Source organism: Podarcis muralis, chromosome 14 (assembly GCF_964188315.1).
Source record: "Podarcis muralis chromosome 14, rPodMur119.hap1.1, whole genome shotgun sequence".
Classification (NCBI taxonomy): domain Eukaryota; kingdom Metazoa; phylum Chordata; class Lepidosauria; order Squamata; family Lacertidae; genus Podarcis; species Podarcis muralis.
The window spans coordinates 47288748-47316133 of NC_135668.1; the positions used below are offsets into that span (position 1 = coordinate 47288748).

General features: G+C 44.9%; 1 protein-coding gene across 6 annotated transcripts in view; it reads right to left on the minus strand.

Moving 5' to 3' along the window:
• The window catches only part of ATF7IP2 (activating transcription factor 7 interacting protein 2), a 32493-nt gene that overhangs the window by 2609 nt on the left and 2498 nt on the right, over nt 1-27386 (minus strand). Inside the window, exons 2-11 of one of the 6 annotated variants that reach the window (XR_013390602.1) lie at nt 15768-16645; nt 14517-14647; nt 11671-11802; nt 10573-10644; nt 9588-9727; nt 9280-9347; nt 7889-7953; nt 5715-5763; nt 3898-4040; nt 3203-3271 (exon numbers count right to left, since the gene is read on the minus strand). Coding sequence is in view for 5 of the 6 variants with exons in the window: in XM_028707168.2 (XP_028563001.2) it covers nt 3898-4040; nt 5715-5763; nt 7889-7953; nt 9280-9347; nt 9588-9727; nt 10573-10644; nt 11671-11802; nt 14517-14647; nt 15768-16645 (1678 nt within the window). In the remaining variant the exon portion in view is untranslated. Of the gene's footprint in view, nt 1-3202; nt 3272-3897; nt 4041-5714; nt 5764-7888; nt 7954-9279; nt 9348-9587; nt 9728-10572; nt 10645-11670; nt 11803-14516; nt 14648-15767; nt 16646-25747; nt 25863-25883; nt 26334-27386 lie in introns of those variants that run through there. The other 5 variants (XM_077918643.1, XM_028707171.2, XM_028707170.2 and 2 more) reach the window with 5 other exon arrangements.

Sequence of the window (27386 nt, forward strand, 5' to 3'; positions counted from 1 at the left end):
ATGTGGAGGAGCGGGGAAGCGAACCCGGTTCCCCAGATTACGAGACTACTACTCTTAACCACTACACCACACTGGCTCTCAGAGAAAGGAAGTACGGGCTTTCCCACTTAAGAGCAGACCCACTGAAATGAATGGTCATGACTAAAGTGGTTCCATTAATTTCAATGGTTCTACTCTGTGTAGGACTGGAACTGGCGACAACCCTGTGTATGTCTCACGCACAAAAAACGAGGCTACTCTCCTTGCTTGCATTGCTTATATATTACTCATTTAAAGTATTAACAGCAAGCTCTTCATCGGATGCTTTCAACCCCAGAGCAGGAAACAAAGTAACAGAAATAAATGGAGGAAAATATACAAAAATTACAAAAACATATAAATAGAACCAGCAAACAATTAAGCAAATCTGTCATACAGAAAACAAGCAAAATCACAACAATGTAAATTTACATTTCCAATTGCTCACCCACCTGCCACCACTTTGAGGTTTTTTTTCTACAATCAAGCAGTACAGAAATTTTATGAAATAAGACGAATAATCAAGACCACATGCAAAGCTAAATCACCAGCTTAGGCAAGGAGTATGTCCAACACCCCCCCCCCCGCAAGCTGCCGGACACTTAGCAGATCCGCATGCCTCCATGAGAAAAATCATTATTTGTTAAGTGGCTACAGCAACAAGAATCCCACAGGGAATGTTGCATTATGAAACACATGCTGTTTTCCTTCCTAGAATTCTTAACGGTGAAATACTGAAGGCACAAATGCAGACAATTCCAACAGGAAAGGAAAGTGGGCATCTACAGAAACCAGTGGGGCTGCATAAGGAACTTACAGATGAGCCGAGATTTAAGAAGGGGATGCATACGAAATGGAGGAAAGGGGAAATCACAAAGGAGTAAACATGAGTGGCCGAAAGTTGCGTGGTGAACGTCAGGCTGGCTAAAACTCAGAATTGAGTTCAGGCTTGCAAGAGAGGTTAAAAATAAGCGGATTCTTGTTGCTATGTCACTGCTCTTACTTTGCAGTATCATAATCTTATACGCATTATTCTCCGCCGCCACCAAGGTCCATTAGTAAACAATGAATGGATGCGGGTTGCAGATAAACATCAGGCAAGCTTTGCCATTTCACAAGCTTGGTAAAGGCAAATCACCGCAATTTTCCCCTAGTTCAAAATTTTCTAAAAAGCCCCTGACTCTGGCATAGCAGGAAAAGACACAACTAGCTTGATGCTCCTGTCTCCCCACACCTAAACTTCTCAATAACGCAAAACTATTAAGAGACAACGTTCAAAGCGAAACCCCTCTCTCCACAGAGCATGTTTGATTCGTGCTCCCTGTGTTGCCAAACTGGCGTTATTCTGATCTGGGAACCCCAATTACATCAGGTGTGCGAAACCTGTGTCCGTTCAGCTGTTCTCAAACTACTGCTCCCACTATCCTTGACCACTGGCTGTGCTGATGGGATCTGGAGTCCAATTACATGTGGTTTCCCAGCCTTGAACTAAAAGCAGTTTCCCAAACTTGGGTCTCCAGCTGTTTTTTGGACTACAAATCCCAGCTAGCAGGACCAGTGGTCAGGGAAGATGGAGTGTAGTCCGAAAACAGCTGGAGACCCAAGTTTGGGAAACCCTGAACTGAAGAAAGTGCTGTAGCATTCCTGTTGCTGGGGCTAAGAGATGTGCAGCTTATATTACAAGATGGCCCTCTAGTGGCTAAGAGGATGAAGCTCACCCTTCGGTATGGCTTGGGTGGAATGCTTCTCTGCCATCAGTGGCTGACAAATTCTTGTTGATATTTCAGATCTGACTGTGTGCTGAAATCAGATACGGTGTTGGGACTCACCTATGGGGACAAGGGGGGTGGGGCGGCTCCTTAACAGCAGAGTTTATTGCCAGCAAAGTGGCGTACCTACCCACCCGATTGGAAACTGTCTAATTCTGTGCCAGCTTACTTGTCCATCTAAGCTCAGCAACACCTACTCTGACTGGCAGCGGCTCTGCAGGGTCTTGGGCAGAGGAGGTTCCTGTGGTTTGCAGGTGGGTCTCTCCTGGCTGTACAGAAATACGGCTGGTTGGGATGAGGAGCAGGGCTGTTTCCTGCTTTGCAGAATGAGACCCCCGTGGAGACTAGGCACACACCAAGGGGGGACTGCTTCTACCAACAGCTCCCAGTTTACCTTGGTGTTTTTCACCTGTCAATACTGAAGATGGTTTAGTTCTGTCTGCTGCAGTTTATTTTTATTAATTCCTATTACAATTATTATGCTGCATGTGGCAGGAGAGGATGGCAAGTGTGGCAGGAAGATTCAAGTATGATCCAAGAAAAAAATAATCATTTCCGTATAGTTTAGCATACTATAGTGGGGTTTTTTTTTAACAGAACGTGGAAAGGTATCTTTTCAAAATGAGAACCAAGAGCATCAAGTGATATACTGAAGACAATCCTAGTTGTTCTTTCCAATGCATTTCTTTTCAATTAAAATTTTGGTGTCGTGCGAGCAAATTTTTATTTCTGAAAGTGTAGCCCGGAGGAAGAAAGAAGTGCCACTGGATCGCAGGTGGGCCGTGTGCTTTTGTGATCCCATCTGCATGTGGGTTTTGCACAAGCGCCTGGCTGGCCACTGTACTAGATGGGTCATTGGCCTAATTCAGCAGGGTCCTTAAGTTTTGAAGTAATTTTAGCAAATGTTGTATATACTGTGAACCCTTTGAGATTTTACAAACTGAGAAGAGGTCCATATATTTTATTAAATAGGAAACAATCAGTGCATGATCTTTCCCATCACTCGCTACCCAACTCTTAACTGGAGATGCCAGCGACTGAACTTGGAAACTTTTGCATGTGAAGTGGATGCTCTGCCACAGGGATGCTGCTGCCGCCTGAATCGCACTTCCAGAGACTGGGACCAATCCATCTACAGTGGTACCTCGGGTTAAGAACTTAATTCGTTCTGGAGGTCCGTTCATAACCTGAAACTGTTCTTAACCTGAGCTACCACTTTAGCTAATGGGGCCTCCTGTTGCTGCCGCCACACAATTTCTGTTCTCATCCTGAAGCAAAGTTCTTAACCCAAGGTACTATTTCTGGGTTAGCGGAGTCTGTAACCTGAAGCGTCTGTAACCTGAGGTACCACTGTACATGCAAAGGAGATGCTCTCCCACGGAGCTCTCATCCTTCCCCATTCTATGCACACCTACCTGGGAGTAAAGTGGGACTGCTTCAGATGCCTTCAGGCTATCCTCTGAGACTCATGGGCACCACCAGGGCTGGGGAAAAGGCATTAGTGCCATTCAGAATTAATATCGCTGGCACCAGTCTATCTCGAGAGACAATGGAGTGCATCTTCAGGGGTGAAGTCAAACTGCTGGAGAATCACAGCGCCTGCTGTGGCTGCAGAGACCATTCAAACACAACCACTGCCTCCCATTTTGTTAATGCTGCGTTAACAGCATCAAAGTGACCCTGCACAGTGCACAAGCCTGAGCAGTGTGCATGGAGGTCCTGGGCTGCTCAGACGACAAGATCCCCCCTCTTAGCCTCACTGATGTTGTCCAGGACAACAGAGCAAAACGTTGGCTGCAGGAGTTGCTGGAAGGAGGCATACAAAGCACCATCCAACTGTCTTAGGGACTCCACTCCAGATTTATGAAGGGTTTACTCCTTAGCCTTTTCTTCCCCCGAAGATACCCCACAAGGCAGCGGAGGTTTAGGATCAGAGTTTTCCTTCGCAGGCTGACAAACCCCATCTGCCCCTCACTTCCATCTACAGCACAAACGACCCTGAACAAACCAGAAGGAGTACAACATGCCCCCCACTGGAGGTACTACTCCTCCCTTTACACCCCAAATACCCTTAAGAATGAATGAATGAATAAATAAATCACTTAGCTACCTCATTTGATGTTTGCAGCACAGGCTGAGGATGATTTAGGACCAGGCTTTCTACGGGTGAATCGGTTTTCTTAGTAGCACAATCTTGGGAAGAAGAAGGTGTCCCATCTAAAGAAGACTGGCAAATTAAACTAATGGAATACGCTGAAATGGCAAAATTGACAATGAAATTAAGAGGAAGAGATAATAATGAATTTAAGGAAGAATGGAAGATGTTTATTGCATATACAGTGGTAGCTCAGGTTACAGATGCTTCAGGTTACAGACTCCGCTAACCCAGAAATAGTACCTCGGGTTAAGAACTTTGCTTCAGGATGAGAACAGAAATCGCGCAGCGGCGGCGCGGCAGCAGCAGGAGGCCCCATTAGCTAAGGTGGTGCTTCATGTTAAGAACAGACCTCCGGAATGAATTACGTACGTAACCAGAGGTACCACTGTATACAGTTGTGATGTACACAGGTTAGTACACAGGTTAATACATTAGCAGGGTTTTAAGATTACTTGTAATTTATGATGAATGGATAATAGGTGATTTAAATATGTTACAAATTTAACAATGGACATGCAGTATCTTAAGAGAACCAAGGAAGGGATTAGAGGGAAGTAAATTTGTTTTGTTTTGGCATTGTTTTTTATTTTTGTTATTTTTGGAAAATCAATAAAATGTTATATATAAAAAAATTGGTTTTCTTTGCAATACTTTTCTCTTTTTCTTTGCCAACTCCTACAAAATGAAGCATTTTAAATATTGCTGGCACCAAGCATATACAGCAGCTGTCCTCAACTTGCTGCCCTCCAGGTGTTGTCTGACTACAACTCCCATCAGCCCCCAGCCAGCTGTATAACATACATGGGCCTCAGCCCTGTGTACCTGAAGGAGTGTCTCCACCCGCATTGTTCAGCTCGGACCCTGAGGTCCAGCTCCGAGGGTCTTCTGGCAGTTCCCTCACTGACAGCTTACAGGGAACCAGACAAGAGGGCCTTCTCAGTAGTGGCACCCAGTCTGTAGGATGCCCTCCCGTCAGATGTCAGGGAGATAAATAACTATACAATCTTAGATGTCTGAAGGCAGCCCTGTACTGGGAAACTTTTTAATGTTTGATGTTTCACTGTGTTTTTATTTATATTGGAAGCTGCCCAGAGTGGCTGGGGCAACCCAGTCAGATAAAGTAAAGGTAAAGGGACCCTTGATCGCTAGGTCCAGTAGCAAACGACTCTGAGGTTGCGGCGTTGATCTCACTTTACTGGCCAAGGGAGCCGGTGAACATCTTCCGGGTCATGTGGCCAGCATGACTAAGCCGCTTCTGGTGAACCAGAGCAGCGCACGGAAACACTGTTTTACCTTCCCGCCGGAGCGGTACCTATTTATCTACTTGCACTTTGACGTGCTTTTGAACTGCGGGAGCTCACCCTGTCGCAGGGATTCAAACCGCCAACCTTCTGATCGGCAAGCCCAAGAGGCTCAGTGGTTTAGACCACAGCGCCACCCGCGTCAGAAGGGTGCAGTACAAATAATAAATTTTTACTCCTTAGCAGAATCAGCTGTATGTTCAAGTCCACCATTGCAGCAACAACAACAAAGGCAGGAAACCAATAGTGCCAGTCACATTCCACCACAGCAACAGCTTCAACTCACCAGAAAACTAAAGTATGTATGTATCAATTAAATGCAGGGCTATACTGCTGCTCCACAAGATATTGCTTATGTAGTTTTACATTTCCCATTTAGTTCTGGGCACTGCGTGTGGAAAAGTCATTTATACATTTCAAACATCGCCAATACATTAACATGGATATGAAAGCATGCACTTTCCTCACCTTTGTTGCTGTCATCTCCTTCATCAGTCAAATCAATAAATAATGGGTCCTGCAATTAAGAGAATTCAAATCATTTAAGCATAAGAACCTCAGCAGAGACTGCTGGATCAAGCCAAAGGCTCACCTAGTCCAGCATCCTGTTCTCACACAGCGACCAACCAAACACATGTAGAAAATTCTCAAGCAGGGCCTGAGCACAAATGCACCCCCCCCTGTGGTTTCTAGCAAACCACAGAACATTCAGAACATTGCTGCCTCCAGCTGCCCACCTGCAATTCCCAGCAGTTGGTATTCTGACACTGGAACGTTGCACCAATGGCTACTAGCCATGGTGGCTAATAAAGTACAGTGGTACCTTGATTCTCAAACTTAATCTGTTCCAGAAGTCTGTTCCAAAACCAAAGTGTTCCAAAACCAAGGCACACTTTCCCATAGAAAGTAATGCAGAACAGATTAATCTGTTCCGGACTTTTAAAAACAACTCCTAAAACAGCAATTTAACACGAATTTTACTGTCTAACGAGACCATGGATCCATAAAACGAAAGCAATAAACAATGTACTGCAGTCACACAATCCATCAGTAGCTGAACAGGGTTCCCCCCCCCCCCACACACACACCACAAAAATGCAAAATAAATAGCAAAAACAGACAGACCGCAGCGTAACACTCCAAACGGAAGCGTAACACTTAAAACGGAGCATGTTTGGCTTCTGAAGAAAGTTTATGAACTGGAAGACTTACTTCCGGGTTTGCAGTGTTTGGGTTCCAAGTTGCTTGGGTACCAAGGCGTTTGAGAACCAAGGTACCACTGTACTACAACTAATTTTAAAAATGTGCCGCCAAAAATTGGGACAAGGGGCTCGTCCCTGCCGAAAACTAGTTAGAAGTTTCTCAGGATTGGTCCTGGTCTTTAATAGGACTGGGGAGCCTGATGGCTGAATGCTTCCCTCCAGTGTTGTTTGGCTCTCAGACATTTTCCCCAGGCCTCTCCCTCTGTGCTCCCGCTCAAATGTTTTCGCCTGGCTGGTGTAGGTCCTTGAACTCTGATCATGGCTCCCGCTTGCTTGGATGGAGGATGAATGGAGACTGGGGTGAGGGCATAGGAACAGCTTACAGTGGTGCCTCGCAAGACGAAAATAATCTGTTCCGCGAGTCTCTTCGTCTAGCGGTTTTTTCGCCTTGCGAAGCAACCCTATTAGCGGCTTAGCGGATTAGCGCTATTAACGGCTAAAAGGCTATTAGCGGCTTAGCGGCTTAGAAAAAAGGGGGGGAAAGCGGAAAAAAATTGCAAGACTCGCAAGACGTTTTCGTCTTGCGAAGCAAGCCCATAGGGAAAATAGTCTTGCGAAGCAACTCAAAAACGGAAAACCCTTTCGTCTAGCGGGTTTTTCATCTTGCGAGGCATTTGTCTTGCGGGGCACCACTGTACTTCTGTAAGCCGTTGGAAAGCAACTTGCCGAACCGTTCCAGCATACTTCCTACTATATGTTCCTAAAGCAAACCAAACTGTATGATTCTATGATAAAACAAGCTGTTCATATTCTAGATTTAAGGTAGTACATTGCCACTGATCAAGATTCCCATGGTAACGTTCGCCTACTGTAAATTCCTTTGGGACTGAAGCTGGCGCAGATGGGCAGGCAAGTGTTTCAAATGAGGCCAGGCCAATTTACCTTGCAGAGCAAGATTTGGAGGGTTCCATCTCTTAAGGGGGTCCCCAAATTCAGTATAACTGGGCACACTTTGATCATGTGGCAAGGCCCAAAATGTCACAGCCACAGATGATGTGGATGACACATTTATTTAATGCGCTTAACCCCCCCCGAAACACACTTTAAAGTCATTCATCATTCAAATCCGTTCATTATAGGATGGGGGAAAGGAATAAAATCCTAGTTGCACCAGAGAAGAGAATCTTAAAGAATACTTGGTATATGGAGCAAACTTATTTTCTGCTTCTCCGAGGGCAGGTGCCAAACCAATGGTTTTGAATTACAAGAACAGAGATTCTGACTAGGAAGTCATTTCTGATGGCAAGAGCTGTTTGAACGTGGAATGGACTACCTTGGAAGGGGGTGGACCTTTGGGGGGACTAGATGACCCTTGGGGTCTCTTCCCACTCTACAATTCTATGGACGGGGTGGGGTGGGGGAAGAGATGTTAAAGCTGACCTTAGAGCTGCATGGAGTTTCAGCTGAAGTAGAGGCATTTACAGAAGTTTCTTTCTGCTGAACACCTAAGGGAATTTGAAAGAAGTGAAAATTTTAAAACGCTTGAACTCGTCTGACAAAAGATCATGGCTTCCCTCTGCAGGAGCTGTTGCAAGCATATAAAGGAATACCTGTTGGCCACTCAAATGTGTCCAAGAATCGACAGACACAGCAGTGGAGAAAAAGAAGGCAAAGTTTATTGCTGAGCAATAAAGACCCAGTGGAATACTTTCCAGAGCCTCGGTACCCGAGAGCCTTGGGCTTATATACCTGATTACAAACAGCGTTAGGCATTACATATTGCAGCAAAATCAAGCCAATGAGCGGGGCAAAGCCCTTCCTATGCCCATGTAGAAAATAGTTCTGCTTTTCCAATATTGTGCATCATGATGCCCTTTACCCTAATTTTCAGCTATAAAGAGAAAAAGAAACATATTTGACCGTTGAAGCTTGAGTAACCCTGCCATCTTTTATTGGCTAGAACATTGCATTCTGTGGCCGACTTCTCTTTCCCGTTTCCTCCATCTCACCCTCCATCTCATGAGCATGAGAAACAATCTGGGGAAGGTTCCCTATCGGAAATGCCAACACATCAGATTTATTGTTTCCTTCAAGCACAATAGCAGGGCAGAGAGAAGTAGGCCAAAGGGAAACTTTGGATTCCTGAGATTTAGGCACTTCTAGCCCTACTGAAGCCTTAGTGATTTAAGCATCATTAGGATACATGGATATATAAAAATCATCATTTCGATATATGGTTATATAGAAATCATAAAGATAGAATTCTTCCAGGCGGCCTTGCCACAGAGCCTTCACCAATCTGCTAAACTGGATGTGGAATGGGAAATCAGATTTGCAACAATGGAAGAGTGCACCATCCGGGATAAAGTCAAACCGTTGGAGAGCTACAGTGCCTGCTTTGTCTGTAGAGACCAATATAGGAGAAACGAGCTTTACTGCAGGTGGGGCAGATGAAGGCATCTGGTTTTGCAGATGTACCATGACGTGTCTTCTTTCTGACCTCAATCACGTATTGCCAAACTCTGGCATCAAATTATGTCCAAATGAATCTGCAATTTTGCTCAGGAGCTGCCCGCCAAGTTTGACAGCCAAGCTGAGTCAAAGGATTAATGCAGTTGGCGAGGCAATCAATGGGACTTAACACTCTTACAAGTACCATGTAACTCTACAATTCTATGAAAGAGTATTATTCTGCCTCTCGAACCATGCTAATTGTCCTTTGCCGGTGGTGTGCATGTATAACACATAACCTAATAATCAGCTGTGAAACAAGACTCATACTGTTGAAAAGTTTTTTAAAATAGGGGAAAGGAGAATTTAGTTTCATGTACCTGTAGGATTCACTGTTCCCACGTCTGAGCTTTCTTTCCCCCCAGAAAGGCATATAATGTCTTCGGAGCTGATTAAAAAAAGAATGCAAAATAGATTGTGCAGAAATGTAAAAGAACCCAGCCCCTCCACTTAAGGCAACAAAGTCTTACTTGTGAAATGAATAATGGGGGAAGTAGGCGTTATAGCACGTGTGTTGCTAAATGCAGAGAGCAGCAATGTAAGCCTGCTTTTCATGGACCAATACTTGCACTTCCCAAGCATGCAGCAAATGAACAAGGCCAGCTGCCATGCTGGTGGGGGGACTTACCTTTCTGTGTTTTTAGGGATAGCTTTGTTAAGATTGGATGGCTTCTCTTTTGACGGTGCTGGCATGCTGTTTGCATTGCCATGCTGAGGGCTGGGGCAATTTATTATTTCAATTTGCAAAGGTGGTCTTGTAGGGAGGGCCTGGGAAGGAAAGAGGAAAAAAATAACTTGTACACTGTGCTATTCCACATATTCCAGTATGAATAATCAGGCTCCTTCATAAAGGAAGCATCTCCTTCTTGCTAATATTAAAGCCGGTGTAACTGTTGTGTTCTCTCACATGCTGACTAAAGTTTATTTCTGTTCCCCATCAGTAAACATCTGGGTCCCACTGTCAAGAAGTTTTTCCTGATGCTCACCTGAAACTTTTGACTTAAACCCATCAGATCATGGGTCCCCACAGACCACTGCTTCATTCAGTTTGTCTGTGAAGAACATTGGGAACTGCGGCTGTGAAAGCAGACACAGGAGCTGCTCTCCACTGTTCTTAAAACCTGGTGTCTAAAGATGGAAAGATAAAGCCTTACCCCACCACAAAAAATAAATAAAGGCTTTGTTGTTGTCATCTACTGCACTGCTAGTTTCCCTAGAAGGCAACTCAACCCCTTCACATTTTAAAATTCCAACCTCTCTGCAGTGGCCTGTCAGGCACTCTGTTAGGAAGTGAAGCCAGAACTACTTTTTAAAGGCGCAGAATCCATTGCACAATATGCACGAGCCACAAAATCTTCTCCTCTCGCCGATTTTGGAGGTAGGCAGAAGGGGCCACATGAGATTCCCTTCTGCACACCTAACCAGTCATACTCAAACACATGTGGTATTACAGTGCGTGCATATGACTGTGTTGCACTGGCCACCTTGAAGCACTGCAGCAGTTTCTGAGATCAAGGGAATTAAGACACTGGGCAAATGGCTTAGTAATAGTTGTTTCTGTCAATGACGGAGTGTTGTAGTATAATATAGTGCTGTAGCATGCAGGGCCTTACTTTTCTAGATGATTCTCTCTTCTGGCTTGTTATTACAGCATCAATGCGTCTGTCAAGCCTAGAGATTTTCTTCTGCAAGAGAAAGAGAAAGAGAGAGAAGAGCTTGCATTGGCCTGCAGAAAAACTTTAGAACAAGGGGAGCAACATTCACAGTTGCACTGAAGCAACTCTAAATATCTGGAGCTAAGGGTTTGGCTAGTAGGCTCAAGGATGTACTTCTAACACCTTTTGTGTTTTTGCAATGACCAATGGCTTCTAACAAATCTGACGGAATGTCCGAGTTGCTACTTCCCCTTTTCCTAGTGTCTGAAAAGGAATCCCACCACCAAACTGCTTGCGCCAACTGCAAGTCTATCATCCCTTCCTCTCACCCCTTTTCTGGCAACCACAAAGAGACTCTGCTACCCTCTTTGCCATACAAAAAGCTTTATTTGCACACCTTGCTCTCCATTCCTCCTTAGTGTTGCTTCCCTGACTTACTGCTCCCTTCTCTGCCTTACTTCTTTAACCCTCTGCTCCTGAACTGCCCACTCCTAAAACTCCCTCCCCCTTAAGTCCTCTTTCCATCCCTCAGCCACCCTGCCAGGCCAGCACCCTTTCCTGTGCCACTTTAACATGCCAAGTAGAGGGTGTCAGCTGCATGCAAGGTGTCAGACATTTGTACACCATGGGTTAAACTGACAAGTCTAGCAGCAGCCAGCAGTGGGATCTCTACAACACGTGACTTATGGGCCATATTTCTATATACAGATATATAACGTGCTGGCTCCAGGTTTTGCAGGGGCCCTTGGCAAGATGTTCCCTCCTCTTCTGCCTTGCTCCTGCCACTGAATGGTCAGAGAAGGCAGAGGGACAGGCAGTGACAGCAGGGAGGAAAAGCAGAGCCAGAGGTTATCGAAGAACCTCTCGTCGGGATATGGGCCTTGGCAAATGCCTGATAACACCAGCTTCTGATGCCAGCCTCTTAGAGACACGACAGGCTCCAGTAAAGTAAAATTAAAAACCTGCTTGTGCATATGTACAAGTTTGTGTCCTATAATTTTAATGTATTAAACCATGACTGACAGACAAGGCTTTTAAAATGGAACATTGCCTTACTACAATTTTAATAGCTATCGCTTCATGCTTCCGGAGGCACTGCGTGTGGTCGATTCTTTGCTTTAGAAGTTCGAGTCTGTGATCCAAGGTTTTCACTGTCTTGTCCAGCTGACTTTGAATGAAGCATTTGACCTACAATTGGGGTGGGGGGTGGGGGACAACACATATAAGCATGCACCCTTTAAATCAAGAAATTCTTAGAAAGTGGGAAGTTTTAAAAGCTCTGACTCAACGCACAGCACCTTTTGCATGGCAGTAAGCAACAAGGCCAACACAAATAAAACTTTTTCCTGCAACACCTTCCATTGCTCACCCCGAACCACAGCTTCACGGGCATCCAACATGCACCCAGGCCGGGATCCAAAGAGCCATGCAACAAACTCCATGCACCCGGGTTGCTTGAATACATGGAATACTTTTTTTAAAAAATGATGCGTACGTAAATCCAGGTCAAGCTGCCTGCCCAAAGTCATGTGCAAAAGTCCTTGTGGATTTTGATTAACTGAAGCGGTTCATTAGCATCACATCATCCTTAGCATAAAACAAACACAATTAAAAAAAAATTAAAAATAAAGCTGCAGATAATCATTAAGGTGAGACTGGCTGATCAAACAAACAAACAAACAAACAAACTTAAAACTGTGATAAAGGCCTGCCAGCTTAAATATGTCTGAAAGTCAAAAGCAAGGGTACCTGCAAAATCTCTGCTGAAAGCGTGTTCCACACCATGTAATTGAAGAGGCTAAAACGCAGATGCCTCAAGCAGCTATTTGGATTTGGGCTAAGGACTTCTGTATGAATAGACACCCTCCTCTGCCACACAGGAGGGTGTAGATGCAGCTGTCCCCGTCCCCCCCAAATAACTGGAGAAATTCTTGTCCAGGATCAGGTAGAGGCAGAGTTCTTAATGTACAGTCCAATGTCAACAACAGCGTATACCCAAGCACTGTTACCCTTTAAAAAGAAGCACTGAAAATTACGCCTGGTCCTTTCCCAGTCAAGGGAAAGGCGTGTTGGAAGTCCCAGTTTTCAAATGTTTTTTGGAAGCCGAACGTCCGGTGCGGCTGTCAGCTATTGTTTCCGGGGTGCCTGCACCAATCAGAAGCTGAGCCTTGGTTTTTGAACATTTCGGAAGTCAAATGGACTTCCAGAATGGATTAAGTTAAAGAACCAAGGTACCATTGTATTTGGCAGTTCTGGTTTTGCTATTTATTTTGCGTTTTTGAGGCTTTTTCGGTTCATTTGCTTTTGTGACTGTGTGGAACCCAGTTCAGCTGATTGATTGATTGTGTGACTGCAGAAATGGATAATAATAAATTAATTTTATTTATACCCCGCCCTCCCCGGCCAGAGCTGGGCTCAGGGCGGCTAACACTAGTAAAATTACAATAAAAACATAATGGGGGGGGGGACCAATTTAAAATACAGGTTAAAATGCAATTTAAAATGCAGCCTCGTTTTAAAAGTAGACCATAGATCAAAACCGTAAGGGGAGGGAAAACATAAGGGTCAGACTGAGTCCAAACCAAAGGCCAGGCGGAACAGCTCTATCTTGTAGGCCCTCCAGACAATGACTATCATCAGTGCAAGTAAGATTTTTTTTAAGTTTACAGTATTTTTATCTATAATACTTTCTTATTTTATGGTACAGTACATCGATTATTGTTTTCATTTTATGGATCTATCTGTTTTATATTACTTTCTATGGGAAAGCACGCCTTGGCTTTGGAATGCTTTGGTTTTGGAATGGATTAAGAACTAAGGTACCACTGTACATAATTCAAGGCATCTATATAGCATTCAGAATACATGCTCTCGTGCCCTTATCTCTGCAATATTCATGGACTCTTTACCTGGCCTTCCAACTGGACATCCCATATTTGGAGTTGTTTACCTAAAACTCCCTTTATCTTATCAAGTTGTGAATCATCTTCCACTGGCTTTGGTCAGGCTCTAATTGACATGGTATCAGCCTATAAGCTCTGTTACTGGGGTCTAGGAGAGCTATGTGCCCTCTTTGCTTATTACTGATGGTGCTGCTTTGGTTAACTGAAAAGCAAAAGAATAAGAGGAACAGAAATACAGAGAAAAGCATACAATGCAGAAAGGCACATTCTGAACTGGACTACAGCATTTCCCTGTGCATTTCAGTGGGAAAGGGCCATAGTTCAGTGATAACAACTTTGCTTTGGGCAAATGAAAACACACCTCTTTACTGGAGATGTGCGTTTTCAGAACCCACCACATTCTTGTGACTGTAATGTGCTTTAACTATTCTTAATTGTGTGGGACCTGATGGTGAAGGGCAGGGAATAAATTCAATTAATAGTAATAATAGTAATGCCTACTAGAAATACTTGGTAGCCCCTGGATCAGACAGCAAAATAAAGCTTTGATTAAAGAGTTTTAGTTAATAAATAAAAATCATTTGTTACTCATTATGAGCCTTCAGAACGGAACAAGCTAGAAACGGAGGGAAGTGGCTGCATCCAGGACTAGAACTGGGAAGGCAGCCCTGATGCAAAGCTTACGTTTGGTGGGAGAGTCCCAACCCCAATTTACACAGCAACATCACTGCCACCTTTGGACTTGTCCAGCCCCAGGAGGGCTTGAAGTGAGCTATCGAAACAAAAATAGCAGCAGTTACGTAAGGCTGAAATGAACAACTCAAAACTATCAAGACATTTCAGTCCCGCCATTTTTTTAAAAAAAATCAGCCCAAGAGCACACTTAGGATGACCAGAACAGCACAAGCCACACACCCAAAACAGTTTTCCATTCTCAACCCTGCTTTAATTTCATTATTTCAGCACAACTGCAGTGACTTCTCATACAAGGCAACTCACCTGTTCCAATGCAATATGTCTTTTCTCGGAGCTTTTGTCGCCAACCTTTCTGGCTTCATCGGATTTCTTGATGCATTTGGAAAAGATGCCTTCATTAGTTTCTGAAATTCTCCTTTTCCTCGGAGCCCCATCTTTGAGGAGACAGAAGGGATTCCCTAAGAAATCCGGAAAACATTGCTACTACCAATACAACATTTATATACCACTTTTTCTGTCCAAGGAGTACATGGTTCTCCCCCTCCCCATTTTATCCTCATAACAACACTATGTAGGTTAAGCCGAGGGACAGCAACTGACCCAAGTGACCCAGTGAGCTTTAAAGTCTGGTCTCACAGGTCCTAATCGGACAATCTAACCACTATTATCACATCAGCAATGCACTGCAACAGATTTTTGTGAAGCCGAATCAGTACTGCAATAAGTTTTTCGCTCTAGTTTTTGAAGAAGTAGGCAACTTTTGCAGTAAGTTATACACCTACCCACCCCCGTGAAAGCTTTGGAGCAGAGTTATGTAAGAAGGGTTCAAACTTTAAAGAAGGCTGCAGTTTTCTAGTTTCTGCAGAAATGAACGGGGCCTGAAATGGTACTGTGATCTCAGTCACGCCAACACTCTGAAGTTAAGCAACTGTGTCATTTCACTTGATTAAAATGAACTGCACAGTGTCTTCTGCAACCGCCTCAAACTAGCATCACACTCACTCTTGGAAAGAGGCAACAGGAGGGAAATTTCGCAAGTGGCCACCATTTAGCAACAAAATCTGGTCTTCTAAAGCTTAAGCAACGATTTCTTGAGCTGTATTCCATGTGAATAGTGAGCATTGTGGACAGGAAGTGGTTATGGTGACACAAGGCAGCCTTCGTGGTTTTCCCCACACTGATTTTTCCATAGCGCACACACCGTGATGCATAATGTATTGTCAGGTCAAAAACTATGAAGCCAGTATCACAATATGGACTTCAAGCCGGTTTTGGATGATATATCACCTAGCCCTATATCCGTAATGAGATAAGACAGGCGTCCATTATCTGCACCTTCTGGAACAACCAAAGACATTTTTGTTCTAATGATTCTCCCAGCTGGATGAATGAGTCTCTGTTATGAGTATTTTGTATTCCACCCCCCCCCCCCAAATTTCAAATTTATCTACCGTTCTTTGTGTTTAGCTCTTTTGGTTACATTTACTCTACATTGCCCTGAGAGGATACACTATCTTAATGATTGTAAAAACAATAACTTAAAAAAATGATTACCTGGCCGTACTGAAGAATTAGTATTTTTCTCAAGCAACTGGAATCTGTCGCCTTCCTGTTCCAATACTGGCATGGTTTGCTTAACAAGTGGTTCATCTTTTATTTCGGTTACCTTTTCTAAGGCAGGGATCTTGCGCATAGGAGAAGTCACTGAAAGCTCATGTTCCGATTGGCCAGAAAGCTGGGCAAGCGGCTCAGAGTTCAAGTGTACTTCCACCGGCTTATGTGATGAGGAACTGGGTTCTTTTTGAAGGTAATAATACAGTAGATCCTGTAAGGCTCCAGCATTCAGAAATTGCTCCAAATCAGAGTCTTCAGTGCAAACCTTGTAGGGAAGATCTTGGGATCCTTCACGACTACTGTTATAAATACTGATTTCAGAATTAACAACTAAATTGGTTACGGGCTCCCTTAATGTTGGAGGGTGCAACAGAGTTTCCTTTGATTTCGGTTGAAGGTTAGGTTCTTTCAGAGAGTTCTGACTTAAGCCACTTGTTTCAGCCCTTTTTAAGTGGACATGATTATCCACAACGGAGGTACTATTTGCCAATTTTTCTGCTGCTTGGACAGCCTTCATTTCAGAATTAACAACTAAATTGGTTACGGGCTCCCTTAATGTTGGAGGGTGCAACAGAGTTTCCTTTGATTTCGGTTGAAGGTTAGGTTCTTTCAGAGAGTTCTGACTTAAGCCACTTGTTTCAGCCCTTTTTAAATGAACATGATTATACACAACGGAGGTACTATTTGCCATTTTTTCTGCTGCTTGGACAGCCTTCATTTCACGCAGCATCTTCACTTGCTTTCGGGCGCTTGGAGTCATCGTCTTTTTGGCACGCCAGGGCTTTTTGACATCCATGTTTGGATTAATTTCTTGCACCCTAAAACACAATAATTACATCTTATGAGTCGAGATCAAACATTATTTTCCTTAAGATGCTAATTAAAGTTTGAATCAGTTAACCTACATTTAATTTAAACCTACACCAGATTTAAATGCAGTCAGTTCAATATATCAGAGGCCTGTGTGCACACCACACACTATTATTAATCACAGAACTGTAGAGTTGCAAGCGACTCCAAGGGTCATCTAATACACAACCCCTTGGAATGCAGGAATCTCGGCTAAAGCATTCATGACAAATGGCCATCCAACCTCTGCTTAAAAACCTCCAAGGAAGCAGAGTCTGCAACTTCCCAAGTCCGTTCCACTGTTGAAAAAGTCTTACTGTCAAAAAGTTCTTCCTGATGTTTAGTCGGAATCTCCTTTCTTGTAACTTGAAGCCATTATTACGGGTCCTACTCTCTGAAGCAGGAGAAAACAAGCTTGCTCCAATGTTTCATTCAACAGCCTTTTCGGTATTTGAAGAGGGCTATCATATCTCCTTCTCAGTCTCCTTTTCCCAGGCTAGACATACCCAAATTCCCTCAACCGTTCCTTGTAAGGCTTGCTATCCAGACCCTTGATCATCTTGGTTGCCCTTGTAAGAATTGGGCACTTTGTGGCTTATGTGAAAAAGAAACATCCTCATTTCTCACACCATCCTCCACAAGCGTTTCAGCTCATCAATATGCTTCTTAAAACCAAGGTGCCCATAACTGGAAACTTGCCATTACATCTGAACCCAGGCTCATGCTAGTTTCCTCAAACCATGAGCAGTATGCCAAGAACAAATCATGGTTACCACTTATGCTTTAACTTGCCTCTTTGGACATTTATCTTGGTTGGGTTTTTTTAAAGTTTGGAGCTATTTGATGGATGTTTATACAGTGGTACCTCCGTTTCCGAACTTAATTCGTTCCAGAAGTCCATTCTTACACCGAAAGTGTTCTTAAACTGAGGTGTGCTTACCCCAGTGAGGCCTCCCACCACCGGTCGGCTTCTGTCTTCCGGGGCAAAGTTCGCTAGCCAGAACACCTACTTCCGGTCTTGTGGAGTGCGTTGCCTGAATTGTTCGTTAACAGGACTGTTTTTAGACCGAGGTACCACTGTATATACGGAATTAATACTATGTTTTGCAGGTGTTCCTTGTTGGTTACTTGTGGGAGTCACTTGGTAGTTCACCACACCTCAGAGCATGCAGAGCCGCAGCAGAGTCTTCAGAGATATCCTTCTCCTGCAAAACAGCTTCTTCCAGAGTCCCCAGTTAAGGGGAAAGCTCCTCTCCAAGGCAGTTCAAAGTAACAAAATGTTTCTTGTCTCCGACACAAGACAAATCTAAACACTACTGCCTACTATAAACAGTTCTTCTGGTCTCTGAAGATACATATATATACACAGAGATACATCGTCACCATGCTAGCTAATGCTGCTATGCAAAATCCCGACATGCAAACAGGACATCATGAAAGCAGTGCTCTTGAAATTATTAGATCTGTCTCTATTTTTCCTGAAACAATGGGAGGATGAATGACTCAGCAAGTCATACACTCAACCCTGATGGTGTTGCTATGGTAACTCAGTGCACCTGGCACCTTATCTCTGAACATCCAGACTTTTGGGGGGGTGGGTGCTCCTCAAGACATGAGCCCAAGAACTGTGTAATTTAACCCACTGTTTGCATTATACCAACATTCCTATTACGTCTCTTTTATAGAAATCCCCTGAAGGTACCCTGAAGGTAACACATTGGTACGCTAAGAAAAACTAAGTCACCATTAAGTTACCAGCATCTTGAGAAGTGGACTCCCTTATTTGGCAATTCATTTGGTGGCTTCTGTGTTTCGTATGTTAATATTGACTTCAGCTTGTGGGTTGAACAGACCAAGTAATTGGGAATGGGAATTCAGGCCACACGAAAGAGAACTGATACAACTCTACAAGAAGGCATCTGGAGAGGGCACATATCCCTCTCTGCCCATAAATCCACTTTGCCAACAATTCCCCAACTGAGTGCCTGTCGGATGTTGTTGAATTACAATTCCCACCATGCTCTTAGCCAATACTTGGCCTAATGTCTTGTCAAAGGCAAGGGGGTTCTTTTTCTTCAGGGGTTCAAAAGCAAACGCAAGACACACAAGTGGTGAGAAAGTCTAAGGTTTATTAAACAGCAGGCAACCTATGCAGAAGTACAACATCATACCCAGAGAACAGATGGCACCCGCTTCGATTCAGCTTCCAGGAGCTCCAGAGACAAAAGCCAAGAGAAAGACCCCAGTCTAGCCAATCCAACAGCATTGCTGTTCCTGGTTTGTGTTGAGGCTCAAATTCTGGGTCAAATTCTAGAGGTTTATATGCATTAGGCGCAATTGCAAAATCCAATTGCCAAATTAATCACACCAGACATTAAGATCCCACGGTTTGGGCTGCATGCCTAAAATGCATTTAATCCTGGAGTCCTCCCAATATATTACAGCCGCGTTATCTCTAAACAAGGGAGGCCCATGCCTCTGCCATGCAAGCTCGGCAGCTAGGAGAGGCTTCCGTTAGGAATTCAGGTCGGGCAAATATAAGCAACTGTCAGGCCTGAGGCAGAAAGAGGGGTTGTCTGTTTTTCTAACAGCCTTCATTTAACAGTGATATGAAGGATTAATAGCGCCAGGCCAACTACACTTCGAGTTACAGTGGTGCCTCGCAAGACGAAATTAATTCGTTCCGCGAGTTTTTTCGTCTTGCAATTTTTTTTGTCTTGCGAAGCACGGTGTCAGGAAAGTTTTGGAAAAGCTTCAAAAATCACCAAAGTCTTCAAAAACCTCAAAAAAGGGGGGTGCTTGGGAGGGAGGGAGAGGCGGGCACGGGGCGTGGGGGGAGGCGGGGCGGAGGTTGCTACCTGAGCGCCTGGGATCGGTTCGGCTCACCTTGCTCCGACCCTTTGCACTACAGTCGGCGCCGTCTTGCTGCTGCTGTCGCCGCGGTAGTCAAAACTCCTACCGGCCTAAAAGTTGTCTGGTGCAAAATCCCTTCTGCAGCAGCAGCCCGAAAGAAAGCGAGAGAGCGCGAGCGGAGAGGGGCGCATCCAGCCCCAGCCAGCCAGCCCCGCCGGCTGCGGGCAGGAGGGAGGGAGGGAGGGTCAGCGATGGTGGATGCCTATTGCCCCTGTTGCTGCTGCAGCCGGCCAGCCAGCCAGAAGCGCGCGAGCGGCGCATCCAGCCCCAGCCAGCCAGCCGCCCGCCGCGGGCAGGAGGGAGGGAGCGTCAGCGACGGTGAATGCCTATTGCCCCTGTTCCTGCGGCCAGCCAGCCAAAAGTGCGCGAGCGGAGAGGGGCGCATCCAGCCCGTTGGAGAGGAGCGCGGGGGCGCGTCCCCGGTGGCTCCCAAGCTGACCTTGCCTCGCCCGGCGCCTTCCGCGCTGCCAAAGGGCGACTCACCTGCGGCCTGCGCTGCGCCAGGACTAACTCGAGCGGGGCGAGGAGAACACACACTCGCGCACACACACACACCGAGAGGCAAACTTGCCGCAGCCGTCGACGTCGCGGGGTTGGAAAGCGCGGAGATGCAGGTAGGGGGCGCCCCTCGCAGGGCAAGCACCGGAGGGCCCGGGCAGGCGCTCTTGTCACCGCCGGGGCGCTGGGGGGGGGGGGAGAAGGAAGGAGCCCCGTCCGAAGAGCCCTGGAGCCTGGCCTCCCTAACTGGGAGTTGTGGGGAGGGAAGTGTGCGCGCCTTGCTATTTTTCGCCGAAACAAAGCTCCCTCTTCCTCAGAACCCGCCTTCACGCGTTCTTGCTCCTACGGAGACGCACACCGCGTGCTATGAGTTGCTCCTCGAAGTCAAGTCGCAACTGTATTAACGGTTTTAAGAAAAAGGAAACAAACTTGCAAGACGTTTCCGTCATGTGAAGCAAGCCCATAGGGAAAATTGTCTTGCGAAGCAACTCAAAAACGGAAAACCCTTTCGTCTTGCAGGTTTTCTGTCTCGCGAGGTACCACTGTACAATCCATTTTCCGGTATGCTTATGGAAGTCCCAAAACATGTAGGAGACTAACTAGGCTGCCCAACCCCTCCTGTACACTCTCCTAGAGGCCTTTACCATTAAGTAAACAAACAAACAAACAAACAAACAAACAAAAAAAGTATAAATGTTCACCACAACCAGGATAATTCTCAAACAATTCTGGCTCTCTGGTGGTGGCTGCCATTCAAATCTTTATTTCTCCACACTGCTATATCATAAAATATAAAGGTGGTGCACAATGTAAAAACATACTACCCCATGTTAAAAAATAAAACTACAGATAACCATTAAGGTGACTGGCTAATCAAAAATCAAAGCAGCAGCAAGGGCCTGTTGACATCAAAAGGACTTTAAGAGATGCCTGAAAGTCAACAGCTAGGATGCTTACTAAGTCTCTGGTGGAACAGCGTTCCACAGCACAGAACCAGCAAAAGTAAATTTATTTATTTACCTGCTTAATTGATAAGTGTAACCCCATAGCAGTACTCCTCTAGGAAGCCAGTGTGGTGCAGTGATTCGAGTGTGGAACTAGGAACTGGGAGATGAGGGTTCAAATCCCCACTTGTGAGATATAAAGATATGGGTCCCAATGCCCACTTAGTCAATAGATAAATACTGCCACCACCCAGACTTATAGACCAGTAGGGGTACAATTTCAAAACTTTAGCAACCAGGGCTTCTCAGGAACTGGAATGTGCCTTAGTACTTATCCTGCTTGCACATCCCTAATAAAAGAAATAAAAAGAAGTCTCTATACCAGAAGCCTCAGCAATCTAGAACACTGAATTTAGGACCACAGTCTTTTTCCATGAATTCACAGATTTTTACAGCAAGAGAAAACTATCGGGGAACAGCCACACAGATCCTGTAATCCAGTGGCTCCCAAACTCCTAGAGGCCTCTGACTCCTTGGTTTATAAACTCACCCCCAGTGCCCCTTAACCTACCCTACCCTATAAAAAGGATTACAGTGGCACCTTGGTTCTCAAACGCCTTAGTTCCCAAATGCCGAAAACCCGGACATAAGTGTCCCGGCTTTTGAACATTTTTCGGAAGCCGAACATCTGATGTGGTCGTTGGTTATTGTTTCTGGGGCGCCTGCACCAATCAGAAGCTGCGCCTTGGTTTTTGAACATTTCGGAAGTCAAACGGACTTCCGGAACGGATTAAGTTTGGCGCTTTTGTTTTTGCTATTTATTTTGCGTTTTTGTTTTTGAGGCTTTTTTGGTCAATTTGTTTTTGTAACTGTGTGGAAGCCAGTTCAGCTACTGACTGATTGTGACTGTGGAAATGGATAAAAGCCCCCCATCCAAACAATGACTATCACCAGTGCAAGTAAGATATATATTTTTTATCATCTACAATACTGTCTTACTTATTTTATAGTACAGTACATCAATTATTGCTTTCATTTTATGGATCAGTGGTCTCATTAGATAGTAAAATTCATGTTAAATTGTTGTTTTAGGGGTTGTTTTTAAAAGTCTGGAACGGATTAATCCATTTTACCTGTCTGAAGAAGCGTGAGTGCACATGAAAGCTTATACCCAGAACATACTTAGTTGGTCTCTAAGGTGGTACTGGACAATTTTTTCAGCTTTTCAGTGTCATTTACACCTACCTAGGTCATACCGCGGGGCGCGGCGCATCACCTACTTTGTGAACCACTGCTCTACTCCAATGCACAGGTAGAATTTCCACAAAATAAGACAAATTAGAAGTTTTAAACATTGGAATTACAGAACCACCACACAATAAAATAATAATAATCAAGACTTCACTAGTTAAACTTACCATGCACTTCTTTTAACAATGCTGGCAGTGCCTGCTCCCCGAGAGACGGGCTTGGCACGTCCCAATTTAGTGACCAGGCAACAGGCCAACAAATTGCAAGGCGAAATATGTTCTATATCATGTTGAAAAGGGGACAGCCCATCTTTATTCCCCCACCAATCCAAAAGTGGGGGGCGGGACTTATGACTCTTCCAGAACTACTCAGGAGATGATAGCTGGAAACAAGCCCAGCTGCAAGTTATCACCAATTAAGAATGGGTGTGACCTTGAGAACTTCATAGGGCTATTAAAACCCAAGCAGCTGAGAATAATTTTGATGAGGCTGCATTTTAATGTTTCAATATTTTAATTGTTGTATTTTAATCTTGTTTTTAAGTTGTATTCATTCAACTTGTTTTTATTATTGCTTGTTAGCCGCCCTGAGTCCGGCCTTGGCTGGGGAGGGCGGGGTAAAAATAAAAATAATAATTATTATTAAATTCCTTTGGGCCCTAGATTTTCCCAAAACCAGTACTTGCTTCCTCATGCTCCCCCAAACTACTCCCAAGAAGAAAAGGCCGAATTAGAAACATAGCCCTACCAATTTCAATTACAGTGGTACCTCAGGTTAAGGACTTAATTCGTTCCGGAGGTCCGTACTTAACCTGAAGCACCACTTTAGCTAATGGGGCCTCCTGCTGCTGCCGCGTTGCCGGAGCACGATTTCTGTTCTTATCCTGAAGCAAAGTTCTTAACCTGAAGCAGTATTTCTGGTTAGCGGATTCTGTAACCTGAAGAGTATGTAACCTGAAGCGTATGTAACCTGAAGCGTATGTAACCTTAGGTACCACTGTACAGGACTTACTTGACTAAATCCTGACAGTCTGCACCTGTGCTGCAATTATTTTAAAGGCATTTGTATTGTTTTATCACTTGTTGCTTGCCACTCCAGGCTCCTTTGGGAGGATAAAAGGTAAAGGTACCCCTGCCCGTACGGGCCAGTCTTGACAGACTCTAGGGTTGTACGCCCATCTCACTCAAGAGGCCGGGGGCCAGCGCTGTCCGGAGACACTTCCGGGTCACGTGGCCAGCGTGACATCGCTGCATCTGGCGAGCCAGAGCCGCACACGGAAACGCCGTTTACCTTCCCGCCAGTAAGCGGTCCCTATTTATCTACTTGCACCCGGGGGTGCTTTCGAACTGCTAGGTTGGCAGGCGCTGGGACCGCGCAACGGGAGCGCACCCTGCTGCGGGGATTCGAACCGCCGACCTTTCGATCAGCAAGCCCTAGGCGCTGAGGCTTTTACCCACAGCTCCACCCGCGTCCCTCTTTGGGAGCATACATATTAGTAAATTAACGACACCAGTTCACTATCCTAGCATCTGTAGTTTATACAATATATTTGAGGAATGTGATAAAACAATACAGGCACCTGTGTGTGTTGCAAATGTCTGAATAAATAAAGTGAGGATCTCCCTATAAAACCAAAGCAAAGGCCAGGTTGTTAAATGGTACTTGAAACTGGGGTAACCTGACCCCCACAGGTCATCTGGTATTCATATTCCCAATACCTGCTCCAGATCTCTCCCACCTGCAATACACATCCTTTAATAGCTGTCTCCAGGTTCTGCGAGCTACGTCAATCTCATTCAATTCCAACTTGGTCTCTATAGTGCTAAAAATAAATGATATTACGTGTGTGTGTTTTTAAAAATGTCAATGTGAATTCTCTCAAATAACATCTTGGCCATTAAGAAATAATCTGAATTTTTGCCTTTTTGCTCAAGCAAAATATCCTAAGAATAATATCATTCTTATCTATCAAACACAGGCATTTCATTATCACCTCCTGTAAATAAACTGATGTGGTCTATCCAGAAGCTGCCAGGCCTTACTTTTGTAATGAATGGTATTATTTGAATGGACCTAAAATGGCTGAAGACCGCCACCACAAAATGGATGCTGTTGATGAACCAGTGGCGTAGCGTGGGGGGTGCAGGGGGGGCCGGCCGCACCGGGCGCAACATCTGGGGTTAGGGAAAATCCACGGATTAGGGGGCGCAAATCCATGGGTTAGGGGGCGCAAATTACTTGCCTTGCCCCGGGTGCTGACAACCCACGCTACGCCACTGTGATGAACTAATAACGAGCTGTGTTGATCAAAGAGCTAATGGAATGGAATGTGCATGTTCTGGCCAAGTGAACGGTACATGCAAGGAAGCATAGACTGGCTATACCACACTATTTACAAACAATGAGTGTTGTGATATGATCACCCATAACTCTGCGCATGCCACCTTGAGGGGGGAAAGGTAGGATATAAATGGAATAAACCAGGCACGTCCAACAGGTAGATCACTGGATGCCTGTAATAGATTCCTGGCTCCCACCAAAGAAGCTCTGTCCTGGGCCCCATAAAAACGGGGCTTTCCTTCCTAAAAAAAGCTCAACGACTTTGATCTGAACCCCCCAGATCACTGCCAGTTTTATTGCAGAGTCCCCTGCAATAAACAAACATTAAACGTAATGCATGCAGTAGACACAGGAACATCGCCACCTATTTACCTACGCATTATCTGAACGGATCCACAATCTGTCGAGTTTTAAACCTTTTATATCTAACTGTATATTCACGGAAGCTAAATGAAGGTCTTAAATACGGGGGGTGGCACTGGGTTGTTGCTTTTATTTCGATTATAGATTCTGTGGTTTTATGTTTTGATTTTGTTCTGTGAACTGCCCTGAGGCCTCAGGGTATAGGGTGTTAAATAAATTCAATTAATAAAAATATAAAATATTGTCTATTTCAATTTCGGGGGGGGGGGGGGGTTATTCCCGTCTTCCTGGAGCAACCATTTCCCACCTGGCCCCAATCTACATATTACACATTTAAGAGTCTTATGCCAATTATTGTGAATGACAATAATTAGCAGCAAATACTAAAAAAACCTGAGTACATTGCATACTTAAGACACGTAACCAGGATCTTATGGTAAAGGGTTGGGTAATAAATAATGATAATTATTTCCATTACCACCTGAAGCGTATTTTCCCTCCCTAGAAATATATTTGCATATGTTTATGTATATATGTATATTATGTATATTTATGTATATACACACACACATTATTTCAGATTCAGTTAGGTAGCTGTGTTGGTCTGACACAGTCGAAAAAAATTAAAAAACTGTCCAGTAGCACCTTGGAGACCAACTAAGTTTGTTCTTATACAAAGCTTATACCCAGAACAAACTTACATATTATTTCATTTATCGACCAAGCTCCCTGGGTGTGACGCTCCCTCTCAGGCTAGCCTACCTCACAGGGTTGTAGTGTTTATAACACGGGGAATAAGGGAGAAGAAACCACGCACGCCACCTTGGGCTCCTTGGACGAAAGAAGTTGGGATATAAACAAAAGAACTACAGAAACCGCCCCTCCCCCACTTACTCACCAGTCTGCGCAGGCGCGGCAGGCGCTCAACGGAGGCTCCGCGCTCTCTTTCTCTCTCGCCTCGCGCCGCGTCTGCCGTTGGAGGTCGTTGGAACGCTCACGGCGCCATCGTTCTAAGGCACGTGTGACGCTAAAAGAGGGGTAACGGCAGCAACCGGAGGAATAAACCGCGCAGGCGCTTAAAGCAAGGAGACCATCAAGCAATTATTCTCTCTGCCCAATCAGAAGCCGAGGAATCCTTCTCCTATCCTCGCCTCGCTAAAAGCGTTGGCTATTTGCTGAGCCTCGTCTTGCCTGGGGAGAACGTCCGCTCGGCCAATCAGGAGCGGTCGTATCCTGCCTTGCCACGCCCTTCTCCTCCTCCTCGCTCAAGCGCCTTAGCCAATCAGCGGCGAGCGCAGGCTATAATTTATCTGGAGCGGGAGACAGCCCCGAAAGAGCAGCATCTACTTCGGAGCGGGGGTGGGCGGGACTGAGACGCGTGGTTTCCTCGGCTTGTTCATACGCGTGTAACGTGTGAACGTGGGGAACACGTATGCATTGCAGAAGCCCACAGTAGAGGGCCGGCAGTGGCTACAGTTGCCCAGGGGGTAGAGAGGAGCAAAGATTTATTCAAGCGAACCGACTTAAAGTCACGTCAATCCTTTGGGGCCAATTTAATTTCCTGACCTGGAACGTGTGAAATGGGCCTGGAGATTAATGGGACACAATTTGGCAGATAAAGAGCACTCTTGTTTTGCTGATAAACACACTGGCTTCTCTGCATTCCTTACTTGATTTTATGATACATTTATTTTTTTTAAAAAAGCATGGCAACAAGTTAAGTCGTTTCTTTTTAAACAACAAGGCTGTAGTCCTTTGCAAACTTACACAGCTGTAAGTCCAACTGAACACATAGGACCTATTGATTCCTGCATTGCAGGAGGTTGATTCTAATCTAACCCTTTGAAAAATGCCAAGCCGGAAAGAGTCCCATGGACTGCAAGAAGATCAAACACATCCATTCTTAAGGAAATCAGCCCTGAGTGCTCACTGGAAGGACAGATCGTGAAGCTGAGGCTCCAGTACTTTGGCCACCTCATGAGAAGAGAAGACTCCCTGGAGAAGACACTGATGCTGGGAAAGATGGAGGGCACAAGGAGAAGGGGGCGACAGAGGACGAGATGGTTGGATAGTGTTTTCGAGGTTACCAGCATGAGTTTGACCAAACTGCGGGAAGTAGTGGAGGACAGAGGACACGACTAAACGACTAAACAACAACAACAAAAGCCGGAATAAGTATGTGTGTATGCACAAGCTTAAGTTCACCACAAATCTTTCTCAAGGTAAAAGTGAAAGAGCTTCTATTTATTTCTTGCATTTGTATCTCACCTGTTCCACTAAGGAGCTCAAAGTGGCTTATGTGGTTTTCGCCCTCCTCATTTCATTCCCATGACAACCCTGTGAGGTAGTCAGAATAAATAACAATAATATCCTCCCAAGTATCCCTATTTTCTGGGGAGAG